The sequence below is a fragment of the Cygnus olor genome, chromosome 2, assembly GCF_009769625.2.
Source record: "Cygnus olor isolate bCygOlo1 chromosome 2, bCygOlo1.pri.v2, whole genome shotgun sequence".
In the NCBI taxonomy this organism is placed as follows: domain Eukaryota; kingdom Metazoa; phylum Chordata; class Aves; order Anseriformes; family Anatidae; genus Cygnus; species Cygnus olor.
This window is the reverse complement of record NC_049170.1, coordinates 115,167,992-115,186,475: the sequence shown is the minus strand read 5'-3', so window position 1 is coordinate 115,186,475 and position 18,484 is coordinate 115,167,992. Positions and strand designations below refer to the sequence as shown.

The 18,484-nt window shown below is 43.4% G+C and overlaps 1 protein-coding gene across 4 annotated transcripts in view; it reads left to right on the top strand.

Moving 5' to 3' along the window:
- Positions 1–18,484, top strand: part of GAREM1 (GRB2 associated regulator of MAPK1 subtype 1) — a 103,215-nt gene that overhangs the window by 22,607 nt on the left and 62,124 nt on the right. For all 4 annotated transcript variants that reach the window (XM_040550301.1, XM_040550300.1, XM_040550298.1 and 1 more), the window contains one exon: positions 1,307–1,447. In XM_040550301.1, the coding sequence (XP_040406235.1) occupies positions 1,442–1,447 (6 nt within the window). In that variant the 5' untranslated portion in view covers positions 1,307–1,441. The remainder of the gene's footprint in view (positions 1–1,306; positions 1,448–18,484) is intronic.

Sequence of the window (18,484 nt, the reverse complement as noted above, 5' to 3'; positions counted from 1 at the left end):
GAGGAGGAAGTGTAGTTTGCTGTAGTAGCTGAAGGGAATGGGTTTCGTCCAAATGTGATTCCAGGGCTAAACTGCTTGCTTTATTTCTGGCTGCAACAGCAGAGGGTGGGAGGGAGAGAGCAAAATGAAACTTAAAGCTTTGTTATTCTTGGTCTGTGGTTAGCGTCTACTAAGTGTTTCTGAAAGTTCATGTGACTGCTTCCAAGACACCTTGAGAAAGGTGTCTTGTAGTCTGTATGTGTAAGACCAGGAATGTAGGAGAGCATTATGCTATGGTATCCCCTGCTGTATAAAATCTTGTTCATATGTCATCCTTGGTATGGATATCTAGTACTTTGAGTAGTCTAATGTGGCTCTTGCAATCACTGGAAAACCAAGCGAAGCGGTGTTGTCCAGGTCAGGCACTGCAGTCAGTGGAGGAGGAGGGAAGGGTGCTTGTGGAAATGCAAAAGATTTGGGACAGATGGGAATAAAGGAGAGCCCTCTGTCTGGTGGTACTTGGGATGAACTTGGCAGGCACCAGAGCATGAGAAAGGGCATTGCAGAGGTGGGGTAGACATGATCTGTGGGGGCTTCGGGTTGCATTTCTCTCTCAGAGAAGACTTTGGTGCATGTTAACATTTCCCCCTCTGCCCCTCCTTGTCCTATCATTATCTGACAGAGCAAAAAGTTGCCTTCCATCTTTTTTATAAGCCCTCCTAATTAATTTTAGATATCTAGGAACGGCTGACTACCTAGTGACTTGCAAAGGGATAGAGTGACAGAGCTGAGATCTCTGTATCTGCAAGTGAGGTACCCAGTTACTTAATAGCGATGAACAAGGTTTGGCTTCAGGTGACTACAGATTATTGTGGTGCTGATCTTTTAACATATGAAAATGTACTTTTCTCTTGATACCTCCAAAACCTCATAACTGACATGTTTATTTATTTATATATATTTATATTTCCTTTGTTTAAAAGTTAAGAAGTCTCAAGCATACGTATTAAGCGAGATAGGCAGACATAAACAGGGATATGAAGTCTGTTCATGCAGAAAACTGAAAAAGTAGCCTGAGAGCCACTGCTGAGTAATCTAGAGTACATCTCTGTGGTACTTGTAGGCAGGCACTGTGTTGTTTTATGTTTGTTTCCTTGAAGATAAAGTGCTTACATTGCAAAATGAATACTGTTTAGAATTAAAACTTAATTGGATTTTTAAATATCAAAACGTCTGAAAAATATGCAGTAATAAGAATAAAATGCTTATTGTGAAGTTTTCCTAATTCTATATGCAATTAATTAAAAAAAATACATTTGTTTTGCAGGAGAAACTGTAGAAGGCCTTCGAGAGAGTGATTACCTTCTGATTCATTCATGTCGGCAGTGGACAACAATTACAGCTCACAGTCTGGAGGAGGGCCACTACGTCATAGGGCCAAAGATAGAAATCCCTGTACATTATGCAGGTAAAGTTGTTGTTAACCTGAAATACAAATTCAAAGAGGATGAATCACCTACCACTTACATTGGTGACTTTAATTGATGGAGTGAAGCTAAGTCACTGATGTTGGTGACCATGACCTTTTGATAATGCTACCAAGTGCAAGAAAAACTGATGTACTCCCAGGGGTACTAAATAGATGATTGGGTAGCATGCTTAGAGAACACACAGTGATGTAGAGGAATCGGGTTTAATTTGAGCTTAATGAATTGCCAGCCTTTTTCACCTGTGAACATGGTAGCAAAAGTATGGAAGTTTGAAAATGCCCTGAAATGATCAAAGATGGAATGGGGTTTACTTAAATAAATGGGGTTTATTTAAAAATATTTTCAAAATATTTCTGTGTTAAAAGCTAGGGAGCATTCATAACAATACTGAGGTTTTACACTGCTGCTCCTTGACATTTCTTTGTTGCTGCCTGCCTCTTTGGATGATGCAGTAATACCGTTGTTCCCAGTAGGTAGGTATGGCACAACTAATCAATATTTATTTTACAATTGCAAATTAGTTTTGCTTTCCTAAGAAATTATTTTACTAACTTCCCACTGCTTAATGTCCTTATTGACAAGCTGAATAGAGCAGTATTGTCTGATTAAGATGCAAAAATGTAGAAGGCTGGGAAGTGTAAACTCAAAGAGCTATGGCTACAGAGCAAAGGTGTGTGCTTAGTACTGTGCTTTCTCTTTGTCTTTCATATAGTCAGTCGTCGATTGATTAATCAATTCAGCTGTCTTACTGCCTCTTTTTTTAAATGTTGGTGTAATGAGGGTGGGATGAGTTGTACGAGAGCTGACTGAGATTTGCTTTAATCGCACCAGTGCTGCCACTGCAGTGATGCACTGCATTTCAGTGATGGAACTTAAGCTGTTTCTCCTTGGAGCTGGCTTCTGGCAGGTTAATTTTTTTTAAGACATGTTTAAAAGCTTCGGTCTGTTAGCACATAGTATCATAATACACATGGCATTAAAATTCTTTGAATTTAACTTTTTTAGTATAAGCAGTTTCTAGTGCATGTGCTTAATAACCGTTCTTTTTTCACACCTCCTGACTCCATAAGCTTCAGTGCCGTGGCCAGATAAACACTTCACTTCTTTCAGGCTGAATGGTGCATTTTAAAATTCTCACTGATTCCTGGAAGAACAGAAAATAAACTGTTTATTGGTGTAAAAGAAGTTCGGACTCCTAAGGGGTTTACTAAAGCTTGGTTCTTAATTTGTAAAGAACATAACAAAGATCTGCGAGGCAGGGTTTCCTGGTTCTTCATGTTTCGTTCATGCTTGGCTTGATTTTGCTGATATCTATGTAAACTCAAAGTCTGTTCCCTAGGATATTGCAAAAACCATTGATGTGGTTTTCTTCCTGGCTTGTGTTAATGCAGGAAGAGTGTGTTTAGTTGACAGAACACATTTTGCTGTCAAACAACCTCCAGAAAGTTCCCTGCTGTAAACTCCTCATTTATGAGACAAAAATACAGGAAAGTTCAGAAATTGCCACATAGTAAAGGCACATGCTAAACAAGTGGTGCGATCCAGTGCTGCCAAGGAACCTCACAGAAATGGTCAGCGCTAACTTGCGGTATCAGATTGTGCAATGTAAGTTTGCCTCTGAGAAAGGAGAGGTGTGTCTAAGGACGTGAAGGCGTAGCTAGAAAAGCACTGCAACCAGGTGCTTGGGTGCTAACCTCCAAAAGCATTTAGAGATATCTTCTATACCCTAAAAATAAATTTGTGCTGCCATGGAATATGATACAGGGCTCTGTAAGGTAACACTAAGTGAGTTGTCAGGGCTGCATTGTACAGTGCATGGGATCCAGAACCCCACGTGAAAGTGGCTGTGCTTAATGTTGCTGCTGCAGAAGGCTTGTTGGGCTGGGTACTGCCCTGATGCATTTATGCTTCTAGCTCAAGAGCCAGGTTGGGTATCTGCTCTGTGGTAAGCCATGAGAAGGCTGGGCAGTGGGAGTGCTCCAGAATCATGAACTTCTCTGAGCAGGATGTGTTGCTACCAAAAGGTAGGGTGTTCAGCTGGCCTTGTGAGCTTGCTTGTACAGCTCTCCATTTACATGCAAGAACTTCCCATCTTTGCAGAAAACACAACTGGAACAGGTGGCAGGCTGTTTTTATGGGGTTCAGCCATTAGTTTTTGGTTTTAGAGGTGGGATTTTGTCTTCATACAACAATACAGTTCACGTACGTTTGCCTGTAAGTTTTGGGTTATGACTGCTGATTTTTTTTTTGCACGCTTTCACTTTAAACTTCTGTCAAGTAAGACATCAACTACAAATATGCAGTTGGCATGGTTGCTTATACTGCCTACCAGAAAGGCCCTTAGACATTGAATATAAACATTTATTAAAATGACCTTCCAGATTTCTTTCATATTTAATGCTATAATTTCATTCTTCTCCCCTCCCCCCCCCCCCCCCCCAAGGGAAGTTGAAATTGATTTTATTCCCCTGAGATTATGGGTTTAAGTACCACAAAGTCATTGCTCGCATATATAAATACTAGTATAACGTAAATCTTATTTTGTTATTTGCTAAATCAGGTTTTGATACACTTATTAGACCTAAATGTAATAAAGCCTTGTTAAAGAAAGAAAATCTGTATTTTACATTTATGTGAAATTTCGTTAACAGATCCTCTGTTCTGCAGTCCTGTTACTGGGAAGCTACTACCCCAGTTGTTTTGTTTGGGGGTGTCTGACATAGTTAATTGTTGCTGTTGCTGTCAGAGAAGACTCATATATGACAGCTGTTAGTCTAAGCATTCCCTCTTGAATACTCTTTCCAGTCTGCTTCTCTTTAGAGTAGAAGCTAAAATTAATGTAGCGTCAAGTTCGATTCTCATGTAATTAAAAACAAATGGCCAATGTGTTTCTGACTCCTAAAACAAAGGAGGTCTTCACGTGCGTGTAGAATGAAGAGTGGATCAAAATTACTGTCCTGGTAGTCTCCTGTCTTGCTGTAAGAGAGCAGACTTCACAGGACTCCTGGGCAAACCACTGCAGCATACAGGCATTGCTTGGGTGTCCTTTCCCCTCCTCAAGTTCCCATAATTCACACTTGATACTTCTAACAAGGCCTTACCTGCTCTCTGTTTGAGCTAGCTTTATACTGTTCCTGCTACTATATCCCTAATATTAAATTTCTACTCCAGAAATGAATGTGCATCACCTATACCCTACAGCTGACAACAAATGTTACCCCTAGTTCAGGCTGAGGCAGCGCTGTGTATCTTCACCTTGATAAACGTCTCCAGTAGTAACCTCTGAAAAATGCTGTTGTACGATCTGAATTTGGTATCCTGCAGAATTAAACTTCGCTGTGCTGCTTCTTGTCAAGACACATGCCTCTTGTTCTCTGTTCAGAGGTAGCTCTGTGGGGAGCTGCAGGCGTTCGTGGCTGCTTCTTGCACGTATTCTGTGATAACTGAAAGTGATCGAAGCCACGGTCAGAGGGCTTGAACACCATGGGCCTCAGATGATGTCTGATCCTTCTTGTGTCAGGTTCTGGGGCTATAGAGGTCAAACCAAAAGCGCTATTGAGGTTTTATCAGCTCAAGACCCAGAGGTACCCTGCTCTGACTCTAACGAGCCCGGGTTCAGGCTGTTGTACATGCCTGCGCTACGTGGCCATGGTTTGTTCTGGGTGCAGATCGCTGCTTCGGAGTTGGATGGAGCTGGATGTGGTTACCTAAACTTGCTGTACAGGTAAAGCAGCACGGAGGGCCGTGGAACGAGACACGAGTGTGTGCGTACTCTTGCCTACACAGCACGGCCTTTTCTTTCAGAGGCCAGAGTAGTATTGGTGAGCATACGCAGTGAAAGAAGAAATACTGTGGGATGAGCCGGCGGCATCGAGGTTACTTTGCCCCAGATACTCCCTCCCATGTTTAATCAAATCGTAACAGGGCCTTTACTGTTGTTTTCTAGTGCCTTATCTCTGTTGTTGTAACTGATGGTTCATTTGCTCCCTTGTCCTGTCTGTTAGTGGGTTTTCCCTTCTGACAGCAAAGATGTTCCCTCAAAATGATGACTTTATTTAAAAAATCAGCCTTCCTACCACTTATTTTTCTTCTAATCAGCTTTGTCCAGAGGTTGGAGGGAAATAGCTCTTGCATCAGTGCTGCCATCTGTGTGTTCGTACAAGGCAAGTAATAAAGAAAATACTTCTATTAAGACACTAGAAAGTAACACCCTATTCCAGGGTGTGCCGTGTTGTAACATATCCGGGGTGTTGGAAATACTCTTCCTGTGACCTCATGCCTCCCAGCCACAAAGTGAAGGTGTACAATTACTAATACAGAGTAATCACTTGTGCCCTGTCCGGCTGCTTACCTAAGAATACCGATAGCTTTCTTAATGTCTTTTACATGAAGAAATACACAGCCTCATCGTGTGAGCCTTCCCCAGGTGGGGCAGCTGGTGGGAATGAGTCAGAAATCCCTTCTCTGGTTTTTGAACCAGTGTAAATGAACATCCTACTGAAACCTGTTTCTACTAGTTTGATTTGTTAATCATGGCCGTGCCTCACTGCATCCTGTTAACACGGAGGAAGGCTCTCTCTGCAGGTCTTCTCAGGAGTGAACTTGCCTTTGCAGCTGCGGAGCTGGAGAACTCCCTGAGACGCTGCAACGTGCAGCAGCAGTTCCTGTCTCCTGTCCGAAGGAAGGCACGCCCGCCTCTAAGGCAGTTGTGCAGTGCCACCAAGCCTCCTGCTGCCCGCTCTGGGATGGTCAGGATGTGGACACAGAGAGGAGAGTGCTGAAGTGTGGTGTGAGTTAGGCATCTCCTAGTTGTCTCGAGATGTTGACAACAGGTCAACCCTTGAATCTCTTCAATCCCAGATGTGAAAGTGTGGTGATGCCAAACACTGTTAGGTGTTTAGTGGCAGGTTAGCTCTGTTGTAAGTGTGCTCTGTGGCTCTCTTCATGGCTTTGGAGAGAAGAGCAGACTCTAGACTGCTGAATGTTCGTCGATTAATGACTTTTAGGGCAGCTATTGCCAGCCTGAATCACTCTGGGGATAGATGGGGAGCTTTGCTGGCCTAAGTTCAGTTCAGGTAGTGGTGGACAAAGGGCCCTTTTACTCACCCTTGCCTCACTGCAAACAGAAGATGGTGTCAGGAAGAGGTAAGCTTGTTCTTTTGTGTAAGTGGGGGAGTACAGCTCTGATGGAGTAACTTTTAAGTTCAAAGAAGTGGGTGAGATCTGGAACAGGGAGGGACACTGCTTTGGAGTAGGGAACTTACTTAGGTGAGTCCTCTCCAGCAAACAGGTACACCACTCCCTGATACGAAATGTGTTTTGCAGTTTAATTTGTGTTTTGCTTTGAACTTAACCTGGCACCCAACTATCACATAGTTCTGGGGCTTTTATGCTGTACAACTGCATACAGCTTCTAGAGAACAGGGCTTGAATTCAGTGGTTCTGAAAGAGGCTGTCATGTGTGTATGGGCTGGTAAATGATTAATGAGCATATGTCCTCAGAAGAAAACCAAGACAAAAAAACAACCCCCACGTTTAACCCCCCGGTACTCAAGTTTTGTTTTCGTTTTGTTTTCGTTTTGTTTTCTTCAAAAAGGTTGTTTGATCTTAAAAGCAGTCAGAGGTATGAAAGCTTTTTTCACAGGTACTGCTAATAAAAACACTGCCACCAGCATATGGTCTTCATGGGTTTAAAACAGAAATAGGAGGCTTGTAACACTAAATATTTGATTTTTGTGAACTTTTCCTGAGAACTGCAACCCTTTTCTCCCCATAACTGAAGAGAAAAATGTATCTTCAGTATTCATTTATAAGTGTCATTGTAGAACAGTGCCTGGGTATTGCAGAGTTTGTATCTTCAGTTGGGAAGTCTGAGAACAGCAATCTCCAAAACACATCACATTGCTCACAGAGCACCATTCCATGTTTTCTCTGTCAGGACAATAACTGTCTTAATCTGTATTTATCTACTTAGTTTTCTTGTTTGGTTTTTCTCTTCTTTTTCCTTGCCAAAGACTCTGTTTTTCTATTCTAGGGAATCGAGGCCCTGTGGTCTGTCAACTGTCTTCATATTCCTGGATTTTATAAATCTGTCATTGAGGAATAATGGGTGAATTGCTCTTCCATACATGAACAAATCTCTATATTCTTAATTTTTATGGTGTTATTTTTTTCTTCCATAGACTTACCATAAAGTTAAGCTGATGTCAGACTTGCCATGATTCACCACGGCCCTATCTGTTTGTTATTCCACATTTCTGTGCCTTTTAGCCTTTGGCAGATGTCTCTCCATTGACCAGCAGTGCAATGTCAAGTCACCGGATAAAAAATGCAGGCACAGAAAATGCTGGCAAAAATTTCCCATTTCTTTCACACCTCCAGGATCATATTCTTCCTGTTCTTTCATCCTTCCCGGGCCCACCAAGCACCCAGTCAGATGAAGTAGCAGTATTTTACATAAGTTTTAATGAAACATTCCACTTTTGTCTGACCACCTGTATTGGAGAATCTCTTCTACTTTGTGTTGTTAGTTTTTTTAACCTATTAAGGAATATGTGCATGTACATATTAAGGAATATGTACAGTACTAGCTTTCTAGTATTGTGTGCTGGCAGCTTCCCAGGATGCACGCTATGGATCAGAAATACCTCTTCTGTGTGGGGAGATGATTCAAATGCAGCTTCTGGTGAAACAGCAGTGTACCATTCTTCATCAGGCTGAACTGCTGATAATCTTTTGAAGTACTTTCAACTTTGTATCTCTGAAATCAGCCAGCCTTTTTTTGCAGCGTCCCGTTTCTTTGAAATTATCATCCTTATTAAAATCAGCAGACCGTGAGACAGACTGCTTTTCTCTTTGTATATATACGATCTTATGTCTATGAGAGACTTGTGGAGTCTCCCATCTACGGAATTTGTAGAATTTACTTGAATTCCAGGGTGGTTGATGGAAGCATCAATGTTCATAGTCAGCATACCGGTGAAACCCCATTCAACTCTGTCTGAGCTCCCATCTACCTCCAGTCCTGCTGCCTGGCCTGGCTGAAACATCTGAAACTGATGTGGAGTCTGCAGCCATCACAGCCTGCTGCTCTGCGGTGCAGTCGGAAAGGTAGGGTTAGTTCACAGGGTGGGATTTCTGCCAGGGATAGAGGAAGAGAGATTATGTCCCAGAAGCTCACAGAGAGAGAACACCTGATTTTTCTGTCTTCCTTTCCAACCTGGGAGAAGAGTTTGTGATTTGTAGACTCAAGTTTGTATCAAATTTGATTTGTTTCAAGGGATTTGCTTGGTGCCTTGAAAGAAACAAAAACTTGTGACAATAGAGATATTTTTCTATACTGTTTCAGTGACATGTTAGTCAGAAAGAGGTGTTTGTCTTTAGATGCAGCCGTTTTCCTTTTCTCTACTTTGTCTTCTGAGTGCAACCTTACCCTTGTTAAAAAGCCTAAGGTTTGCCTCAGCACTGAACTTCATGTTTTCTTGGTGAGAGGGAAAGGGAGTAGGAGGAGAGAGGAAAACTTGCAGCTTTTACAACTGCTGATTTGAAGTATCACATGTTCTTCTCAGACTTCCACACTTCTTGGCTGTTACTCCAAGTCTGCAAACTTGCAGCTTGCTGAAATTCAGCTGTGACCTTAGAAGCATTCACTGTAAGGTTTTTGTTTGTTTGCTTCAGATCTCTGGGGGCAGCGAAGAAGCTGATAGGAGCTGCATCAATTAGGAGAGAACTCTAGAGGCTTATACAAAAGAAATTAACTGGGGAGGATGACTTCTTAAAAGATTGCAATTGAGGGAAGGTTAGAACAGCAGCCGGGAAACTGGTTCCCAGAAGGCAGTGAGATGGGCGAAGTCACACAGGATTTGCTCAGCATTGCTTGAATTACTTTGCCCTAGCTCTTGGCTGGTACGGTGGAGCACTGGGCTCATCTGCATGACAGCAGAAAGGCTGAAGTGCTCTTAAAAGTTGCCTAACACAACTGCTAGGAAGCTCAGGGGAAAAGGCTAATCCACCCTGGAATTTGGCGTATATTTAGGGCTACGCTCGAGGTTCCGGTCTGCTCCCACGTTTCCAGCCGCTTGAGACTGCCCTAAGTACTGGCTACGAGGAAGCTGGGAATGTGGCTCCTGAGTTCCCAAGAGGAAGCCGTTCTCTTCTTCCTTGAGCTGTAAATTAAGGCTTTAAAAGGGAGGAGGTACATGAGCACTGCAGCATACCTGGTTGTTAACCTCCTGCCGGTTAAGCTGGGGAGGGACAAGCATTTCTGTACGTGCATAGGTTTCCAGATAGGACAGCTGGAGATGGAGATACACCTGCAAAGCAGGACCATATGTTCTTTGCCATAATACCTCCCTCCTGCATGCTGGGAGTGGGATAGGTGGAAAAACTGCCTGTTTTAGGCATCATTTGGGAACTAGAAGTGAACTAAGTGTGAAGCTGTTTCATCCTTTCCTACCCTGAAGTAGATGTTTAGCCAGGTTTAACCATGCTGTTAGAAAACGTGAAGCATAATTAGAAGCTCAAAGAGAGAAGCTCTGTTAGCCCGTAGTCTGTAATTGCAAGTCTGTAATTCACACCTGTTTTCCTGAAGTAGAAGCGTGTGTGTGCATGTGTACATGCATATATATCACAGAATCACAGAGTGGTTGAGGTTGGAAGGGACCCCTGGAGACCACCCAGTCCAACCCCCCTGCTGAAGCAGGGTCATCTAGAGCACATTTCACAGGATCACGCCCAGGCGGCAGACTTTGAATATCTCCATTGAAAGAGGCTCCACAACCTCTCTGGGCAACCTGTGCCAGTGCCCTGTCACCCTCGCAGTGAAGTTTTTCCTCATGCCCGGCTGGAACTTCTCATGTTTCAGTTTGTGCCCATTGCCTCTTGTCCTGTCGCTGGGCACCACTGAAAAGAGTCTGGCCCCATCCCCTTGATACAATTCCTTAAGATATTTATATACATCAGTAAGACCCCCTCTCAGTCTACTCTTCTCCAGGCTAAACAGGCCCAGATTCCTCAGCATTTCCTCACGAGAGAGATGCTCCACTCCGCTGATCATCTTCGTAGCCTTCCGCTGGGCTCACTCCCGTAGCTCCACATCCCTCCTGTACTGGGGAGCCCAGAACTGGACACCTCACTCCAGGTGAGGCCTCACCAGGGCTGAGTGGAGGGGCAGGATCACCTGCCTCGACCTGCTGGCAACACTCTTCTGAATGCATCCCAGGATACTGTTGGCTGTCTTGGCCACAAGGGCACCTTTCTGACTCATATAACCACCTGACTTTTCTAGGTTTAATACCATCTATCTGGCCTCAAAGTCGGCCCTTGATCAGAGAAGACAGTAAAGAAAAGTCTGTTGTAAAGGCACAGTCACAGTTTAATCTGTAAAATAATTTGCCTTCTCTTCTGTGAAAAACTTGAACTTTTGTTTTAAAAAAAAGACTGTTTCAGCTGGAAACTGGTATGTTTCGAGTTGATAGTTCATCTCGATAATGATGTCTTTTGCTAATCTCTTAGCTCCAGTGCATGAAGTTGGGTTTTGTGCTTTTGTATGAATAGAGCAGCAGGTGCAGAATGAAGAAATAAAGCATATGTGACCGCTATAAAATCCTTGCAAAGACTGTTGCGGTCACCAATTCGACTGTCCCATGACTCTTAATCTTACCTGGATCGTAGTGCGTGCTGGTAGCAGATGAAGATTTTTGCAGGGAAGTACAATCCTGAGTGTTTAGGGGATTGCAATATGGTTTATTGCATACTCTTTTTTTAAACAAACATAAAAAACTTTATTTGGCTGTCTCTTCTGCATATAGTTTTACTTTGCCTCAGGTTTGTCCCCTCTTTTTCTTTTGCTGATATTCTGACTTGTTGCACAGTCTAAATCTGCGTGGGAATTTGGGATGGAAGAAATTGCCATGAGGTTTTACGATTAGTCTAGGAGATCCTATAGACTGAGCGTCCCTTTGCTCCTCAGGCTTGGAGAGGAACTGTTGTAGCTGAGCTAACATGGCAAACGAGCAAGCCAGAAATTATGAATGTCTTTCCCTTCCTTAAATACACAACCCAGCTGGCAGGAATCTGCAGCAGGGTTCTCGATAGGTTGTGTGCACTTGGGGGGGAGCAGCAGAGAAATCTGCTGCGCAGGATGATGTCATCTCGTGAATTTTGGGATGCCAGAACAGACTTTTTTTCCCTGGAGCCAGTATTTGCCGCTCAAAACAACTGATAGGAAGTGTGGTAGGAATTCTTCAGTCAGCATCCTCCCCATGGAAACCAGCACACTTCACGTCTGGGAACGAAAGCCGGTCGCGTCAGCGCTGCCTATTAAAGCAACTGACATCACGGACGGCTTGGGCTTCGGCTGAACTACTGTACCTATTGGTGCCAACAGTAAAATAAAACCGTGCTATTTAAGCCCTGTATAACTCTGTTTATATGGAGAATGTAATTTGTGTGTTTAATTTAGCCTGTGATCCAAGACGGTGATTCTGCTGTGTCAGGGAAAGGCACTTCTGTGAGCTTTGAAACTTCGAGGAGTGGAAGAGCTGGCTTTTTTCTCTGCCGTGAACTGTTGTGCAGAGACTCGCTCTTCTCAGGTGGCAGAGATGAACTTGTTCCAGTGTGTGCTGGGAGGGGGGAAGCTGTTAAAGCTAATAGTAAGGGTGACCATTTTTACCCGACTGGGAGCAGCAGAGGTAATTATCTTCTCCTTCTGAAGGACCTAAGCAACAGATGGAAACTGAAGCCTGTGCCTTATTTCCTCTGCAATGAGACTCAACTTTTCTTGTGAACCAGAGTGTGCGGTTTGATCCCAAAGGAAGGCAAAGCCAGGGCAAAGAAGGAAAGGCAGAGCACTTGTGTATACTGTATAATGCGGGCTTTCATGAGGGTCCTCTAACTCGGAACGATTGCCTGGTGAGCCTACATGGACTAAGAAGGGCCTTTTAAATCCAACTACCAGGAAGGTTACGTTTACAGGGGAGTCACCTTCACAGCAGTCTCTTTGTCACTGGCTCAACCTTTTCTGGTCCATCTCACATGAATTTCATACTGCAGTAGACTGGGAATAGCCAGCCAGGGCTGGCTGCCTTTGGGTGGCTGGAACAATTTGAGCCGGCCGTGGCTGTTCGCTGTTGCCTTGTAGCACTATGCTCACCTGATCCCTCTCCTAGCAGGTGTGTGGACCAGCTCACCACGTGAAAGGGCCCGTTTTTGTCACAGTGGCTGCACACGTGCAGAAGAAAGGAAGAGGAACAGGCCATTAGGATGCACGGTCATGCCTGAAGGTTTCTGAAGGTCTTCATCAACCTGATAGGAGCCACGGTTGTCATCTTCTGCCAGAAGAGAATTTTTTTTTACTTTATTTTTGCATTAATAAACTTTTAAGCAGAAGCGAGTACGGGATGTGTATCTGTGGGGGAGAAAGGGAGTGCAGGAGGAAGTAGCAACTGGGGAAACCATCTCTGATAAAATACCAACCATCTCTGATAAAATACTGCACAGGCCTCTGCTATGTAAATAAGGGCTGTGTAGGATCAGTGGGACTTCTGTGAAGCTGGATAGGAAAAATGAAATGTTGGTGAGACGGGTGTGCAGGGTAGCTTGCATAATCCAGTTCTGTAGCTGCTATGTTCCTGTTCATTGCTGGGGTTCAAAGGGGAGGGTGGGTGGGGAATTACGACACTGTGACGCTTGCTGTACAAATGGCATCACCAAAGAAAAATGAAGCAGTGCTTCGCTTGACCTTTGTGTCTGAGTTGAGAGATTCTTAGGAGTGTGACATAGAAACCCAAACCCAGATCCAGATACTAGGAAGGATGTGCTCCTCACACAGAGGAGGGGAAGGAGTACAGCATATCCTGTGGTGTGCGATGAGGAATACTATGAATTAAAGTCTCGGTGTGACAATAAATCAGCTCTCATCTTCTCTAGACATTGCTGAGATGTTAGATGGGTGAAGTGATGGTTTCTTGTAACTGTGCAGGGTATTGGTTTTCTTGTGAAGCGCTTTCAGATCCTCCAGGAGGACAGTTGCTATAGAAACATACCGGGAATTTAGACAAACTTGCTAACTGAAAATTGATGGAGAACCCGAATTTGACTTCAGACTGGCAGTGTCTTAAAACAGTATGTAAATAGAAGAGACTGACATTTATAATAAGATCTAGTGTGCATATGTTCCCATCTGAAAAACTGCCTTATCTTAATCTAAAAAAGAAGCTTAGAGATGTATTTGAAATCTTAGGGCGGATTTTCTCTGGTGTTTCTGTTGTTATTTCATTTTTTGACTTTTCTTTTTGACACTTATTTTTGTCAATTGACCGTTGCAGGAATCCTATGGGTGCCTCTGAGTTACTTCTGTTTCCCTGCTGGTGTGGTGTGCTGCTGAAGATGCACAGTGTGGACCTGAAGGCCCACCGGAGCTGCTCCGGGGGCACGGTTGGGAGCAGATGTGTTTGTGCTGCCTTCCCAAGCCGGGAGCACAGTGTGCAGGCTGCTCGGTGGCAGACAAGCTCAGCTGATCTCGTCGCCTTACCCTGCTGCAGTCGTCGTGCTGGGTGTGGGAAAGAGCAGGGGAAATGCTACAGCGGTACCGGGGAGGGAGAGGAATGAAAGGGAGGTGGTGGTGGTGGTGGAAAGAGACAATAGCAGCAGTCTGGGTGGCGATGGAGGACAGGAGCAGGAAGAGGTGGTGGGGCTGAAGCTCTTTTCTGGTACCGTTTTAACAAAAAGTGGCTTTGCTAATCTCTATTTCTGGTTGGAGCTCTAATGACTAGAATTAGTCTCGTCTAGAAGAAAGAGACATATGGCAAGCAAATGGCCCTTTTTAATGAGCCTCCCACTCAGCAGTTGGCTGCTCATCCAGTTTGTGTGTGGCACTGTTAGAGCAGCGTCTTATTGCCAGGAAAAAAAATCCTGCAACCTTTTGGTGGGTTTTCTTTTGGGAAGGGGGGGAACAGATCATAATACGTGTGTTAGAGAGAAACAAAGCCTCATACTAGCTTCTTCCACAATTTGTTACCCAAACTATAAAAAAAAAAAGACACAGCGTAGTTTAGAGAGCTGAAAAGCACCCATTCTTTACCTCTTACTGCTGGTTAGGTACCATATGTACCTTTTTACAGCACGTGGGGTTTTCTAATGACAAATAAGTAACATAATGCCTGACTTCTGAAAGTCACAGTAGTCCAAAAGGCCGTGTGATTGCAGCTGGTGTATCGAATCATACTAAATCAGTTCATGAAATACTTAATGGGAAATATGGTATTTGGTAGACAGCAGTGGGTGTGGAAGATTGATGGGACCATTGTTCCTAAACTGTAGGTGCCACCACTATGGGAGAATGAGATTTATGATGACCATTCTTTGCTTTTGGTAATAGCTGTGTGACTGAGCTAAGAGCAATCCACTGCCAAGGTGTAGCTGCATAAGGAGTCATGCGAGTACCAATGTATTTATTTATTTATGCCAAACTTCCTCATGCAGCCTTATGACTTCATCTGAACTTGTAGCAAGGTTAGGCTGTCCTTCAACGCTTAACCTTGCCTGGCGAGGAATATTCAGTAAGCCATACGCTATGGCAATGACTTTTAGTGTTAGGTCTGATGTTTGTTCTCCAAGTGCAGCAGGTTTTTGTGGAGCAAATGAGGAATGCTGTGCTCTGTCATTCTGCTGCTCACCTCCGAAGCACTGCTTCATCTGAGGTGCAGCAGTGCCCCTTTTCCTTCTGGTTGTGCTTTCCAACACATCTCCCTGCCACTCAGGGATTGCGTTGAAAGTGCAAAGTACTTTGCCACCTTCTGCTTGCAGCTGGGGGCTTCCCAGCCCTTGGCTACAGAGGGAGGGCTTGTTTTGCAGGCTGCGGCTTTGAGCAGTGCCACCACACGGCGGTTCTGTTGGGTCCTTTGTCACTGCTAGGCAGAGCCTGGGTGGGTATTTCTACAAGAAAACGAGAGTTATGGTTCAAACCTGTGTCAGTGGGACTGCCTGTGAGAAGAAGGGGAGGTATGGGAGGTATGGGTGACTGCGGAGTACGCGCCCTGCTTCCCTGGGTGCTGTTTGCTCTGTCATTTGGTGCCATGAGTAAAATTCTTTCTGTTCCTTCACGAGAAGATGTGAAGCAAGTAACAGCAGTGATTGTGCTCATCCAGCTCTCGATAAGATAGGCGCTAGCTGTTGCAACTCAAAATAACTTCTCCGAGTCCATCTTGTTAGCCGTGCGGTTGTTATCTGAGCAGCCTGCAAACGGAGCCATGCCGCTGGCCTCAGATGCTGCCAGGTCTAGCATCTGACAGACCGCTTGCAAAGCTGAGGACGAGATTTCAGCTGGCCAACACCGTCTGGGTATGTTTTGTTTTTTTTTTTTTTCTTGGAGGCTGTTAATCTGCAGTCTCGCGGGCTTTTCTTCTGGCTGCGTGTGACTCCTGCTCAGCTCTGCCTCCCCAGACCTTGCCTGGCCGCGGGCCAGCTGCGCGCGGTACTTGCAGCCCTCGCTGCTTCAAACTTCTGGGGACCGATTCCAGCAGGGCAGCAGGGAGGGGAGGGGGGGGGAAGGCATTTGACTCCGTCTATTTGCCAAGTCACATTATCATAGTAAGGTGTGAGTAATAGCCACTATATATACACACACACACAAATGCCAGATCGTGCTGTGATTTGATTTCCAAGGTATCTGTATGCCAGAAGGCGAACTGCTTCCAGATACCTTTTCTTCATGCATGAGCAGTAAAAACCATTCAGTGTCAGTGGGTTGAGTTCTGGGGGACTGAGGGGGGAGAGGTGTTTATAAAAAAAAAAAATAAATAATAATTTTGCTTTTAAGGAGGTTATGCACTTCCTTCATAGGGAAAATAACTGAAAAAGCAATACATAATTTTGCCAGTGTGGCTGAGGTGAACTGTGTTGTTTTTGCTGGGATGCATGTAAGGATTTTTTTAAATTTATTATTAAAAAAATGCTTCTTGTTCCATTGTAAAGCATAAAGGGAATGTACGCTTTGATAGCAAGATAAGTTAAGTAAGATCAAGGAGGAGTTGCTACATCCTTACTGTAGACTAAGTGGTAGAAAGTTTTAGTAGTGACTGATTCTTTCCTCTGTGGAATAAACTAATCAGGGAGCTAGTTTATTTCCACTGTCCTAAATTAATCTGAAAAGGGCAGGATAAACTTAATGCAACACAAAAACAGGCTTTTAAATTTTCTGTATCTGTGGTTACTCAAAAATAACCAAAAGAAATCTCTTTGATATCCAGTTTTCAATAAAACTACAGTTCCTCAGACTCTTGGAGCTAAATGAAATCCTAAAATACATTAATGTAAAAAAACCTTTAAGAACTTAATTGCTATGTTTGGGGGCTATGGGCATCATAGGAATCAAGTGTGTGCTGTCTGATACTCACTGTTGTCTGTGCTGATGATTAGTACTGATTGTTTGTAATAGTTCAACATACTGGATAATGTGGAGGAGAAAAATTACAAGTACTGATTGGGGTCTTACCTTGGAAAAAAAAGTCTTCAAAATCTGAATTGCAAGTTTCAGCTATTGCGTTTGGAAAGGCAGCACTAGAGTAATACTTGATCATGGTCACAGTTTAGTTGGATCAGGTTAAAGCAAACTTTTTAAAGGTGGATTTAGGTGTTTTCAAAGCTCAAAATCTTGCCTGGATAGCTGTTTGGAAGACTAAAATGTGGGATCTGATTGGTTAATGTTTGCCTTAGGCTGCAGCGTCATCGACTTCAAAAGAAATCAACAATAGAAATGACTTGGGCTGGTTTTGGCAGATGAAGTTTTTGTTTGTTGTTTTCCTTGGTTGGAGGGCTGATCTTGGGAGCTGAGAACAGTTTTGACTAGTGTTGCTCTAAGCGGTAGTCTCCCCTCCAGGAATTCTCTGTACCAAACAAACAAAAATGTTTTTTAAAGAAATGTGTCCTTTTATGTGAGGAACCATTAAAATGAATACAAACGTACGTTGTTACCTCTGTCCTCAAATGTTTTTGTTTGTGTTTTTTTTTGAGACTGATTTTAAAATAACCTTGTGTGCTGATTTCTTTTATTTGGGGTTTGTTCTCTGTGTGCAGCCACAGCCCTGTGTTATTGCATGATAGCACATGCCATATCGTGGTTCCTTAGACTAGACAAGTTTCACGAATGAATTGTGTCTACAATTAACAAATGCTGTAACTCAGAAATTGAATGATTGTTTTTGTACTTCTAGGGCTTACTAACCCTCATTGGGTAAGTCCTCATGAAGTATAGTCTTCATTTGAACAGTTCATATGGCTTTTATCCTGGTCATTCCTCTCTGGAGGAGAAAATCCTTCTTTTTTCTTTTATAGGAGGAGAGTGGTTATGGTTCATGCTTCATATCAGAACTTTTGGATAATATTCAGAGTAAGTGAAAAAATAAGCAGCATCAGGGAGTGATTAGATGAAGCTGGCTTCTCAGGTCAGAGGAAAGCTCTCTCTGTACTCTCTCTCTCGTAAGTAATTTTACAGAAGTATGTTATGTTTCCTGAGTTGAGCCATGGGTAATTTTTTTTTCAATAGGGTAATAAAAGTCCCTCTATTTTCCCTGGGAGCAGAGCTAGGTTACTGGTAAGGGCTCTCAAGACGAACCTGTTTCTGAGTATTTGAAAATACTTGAATTCTCTGGCATTCTGGTGATACTACTATAGTTCGGAAAGTGAGAAATATAAGGAAGCAATGTGGATGCCTTTCAGTTATTTGAATATGCTGCCCTGGATCTGGGGGCTCATTGCCATGAGAGAGGGGCAGAGGTTATGAATGGGAAGGTTTTCAAATCTTTTTGAGAAGCTGTTAAGATTTGAAACTTAATTGAAGTTTCAAATTAAACTGTCCTAAACTTTGAAATAGTAATCTAGGAGCTATAAAAGGATGTCCATCTGTATCTATGTAGAAATAAATTGTAGCTAATCAGCTTAATGCATAAGGATGGATGTAGCAAATACACGTATCCTTCAGCTGATTCCATGCTAAACGCATTTCAGATATAATGGCA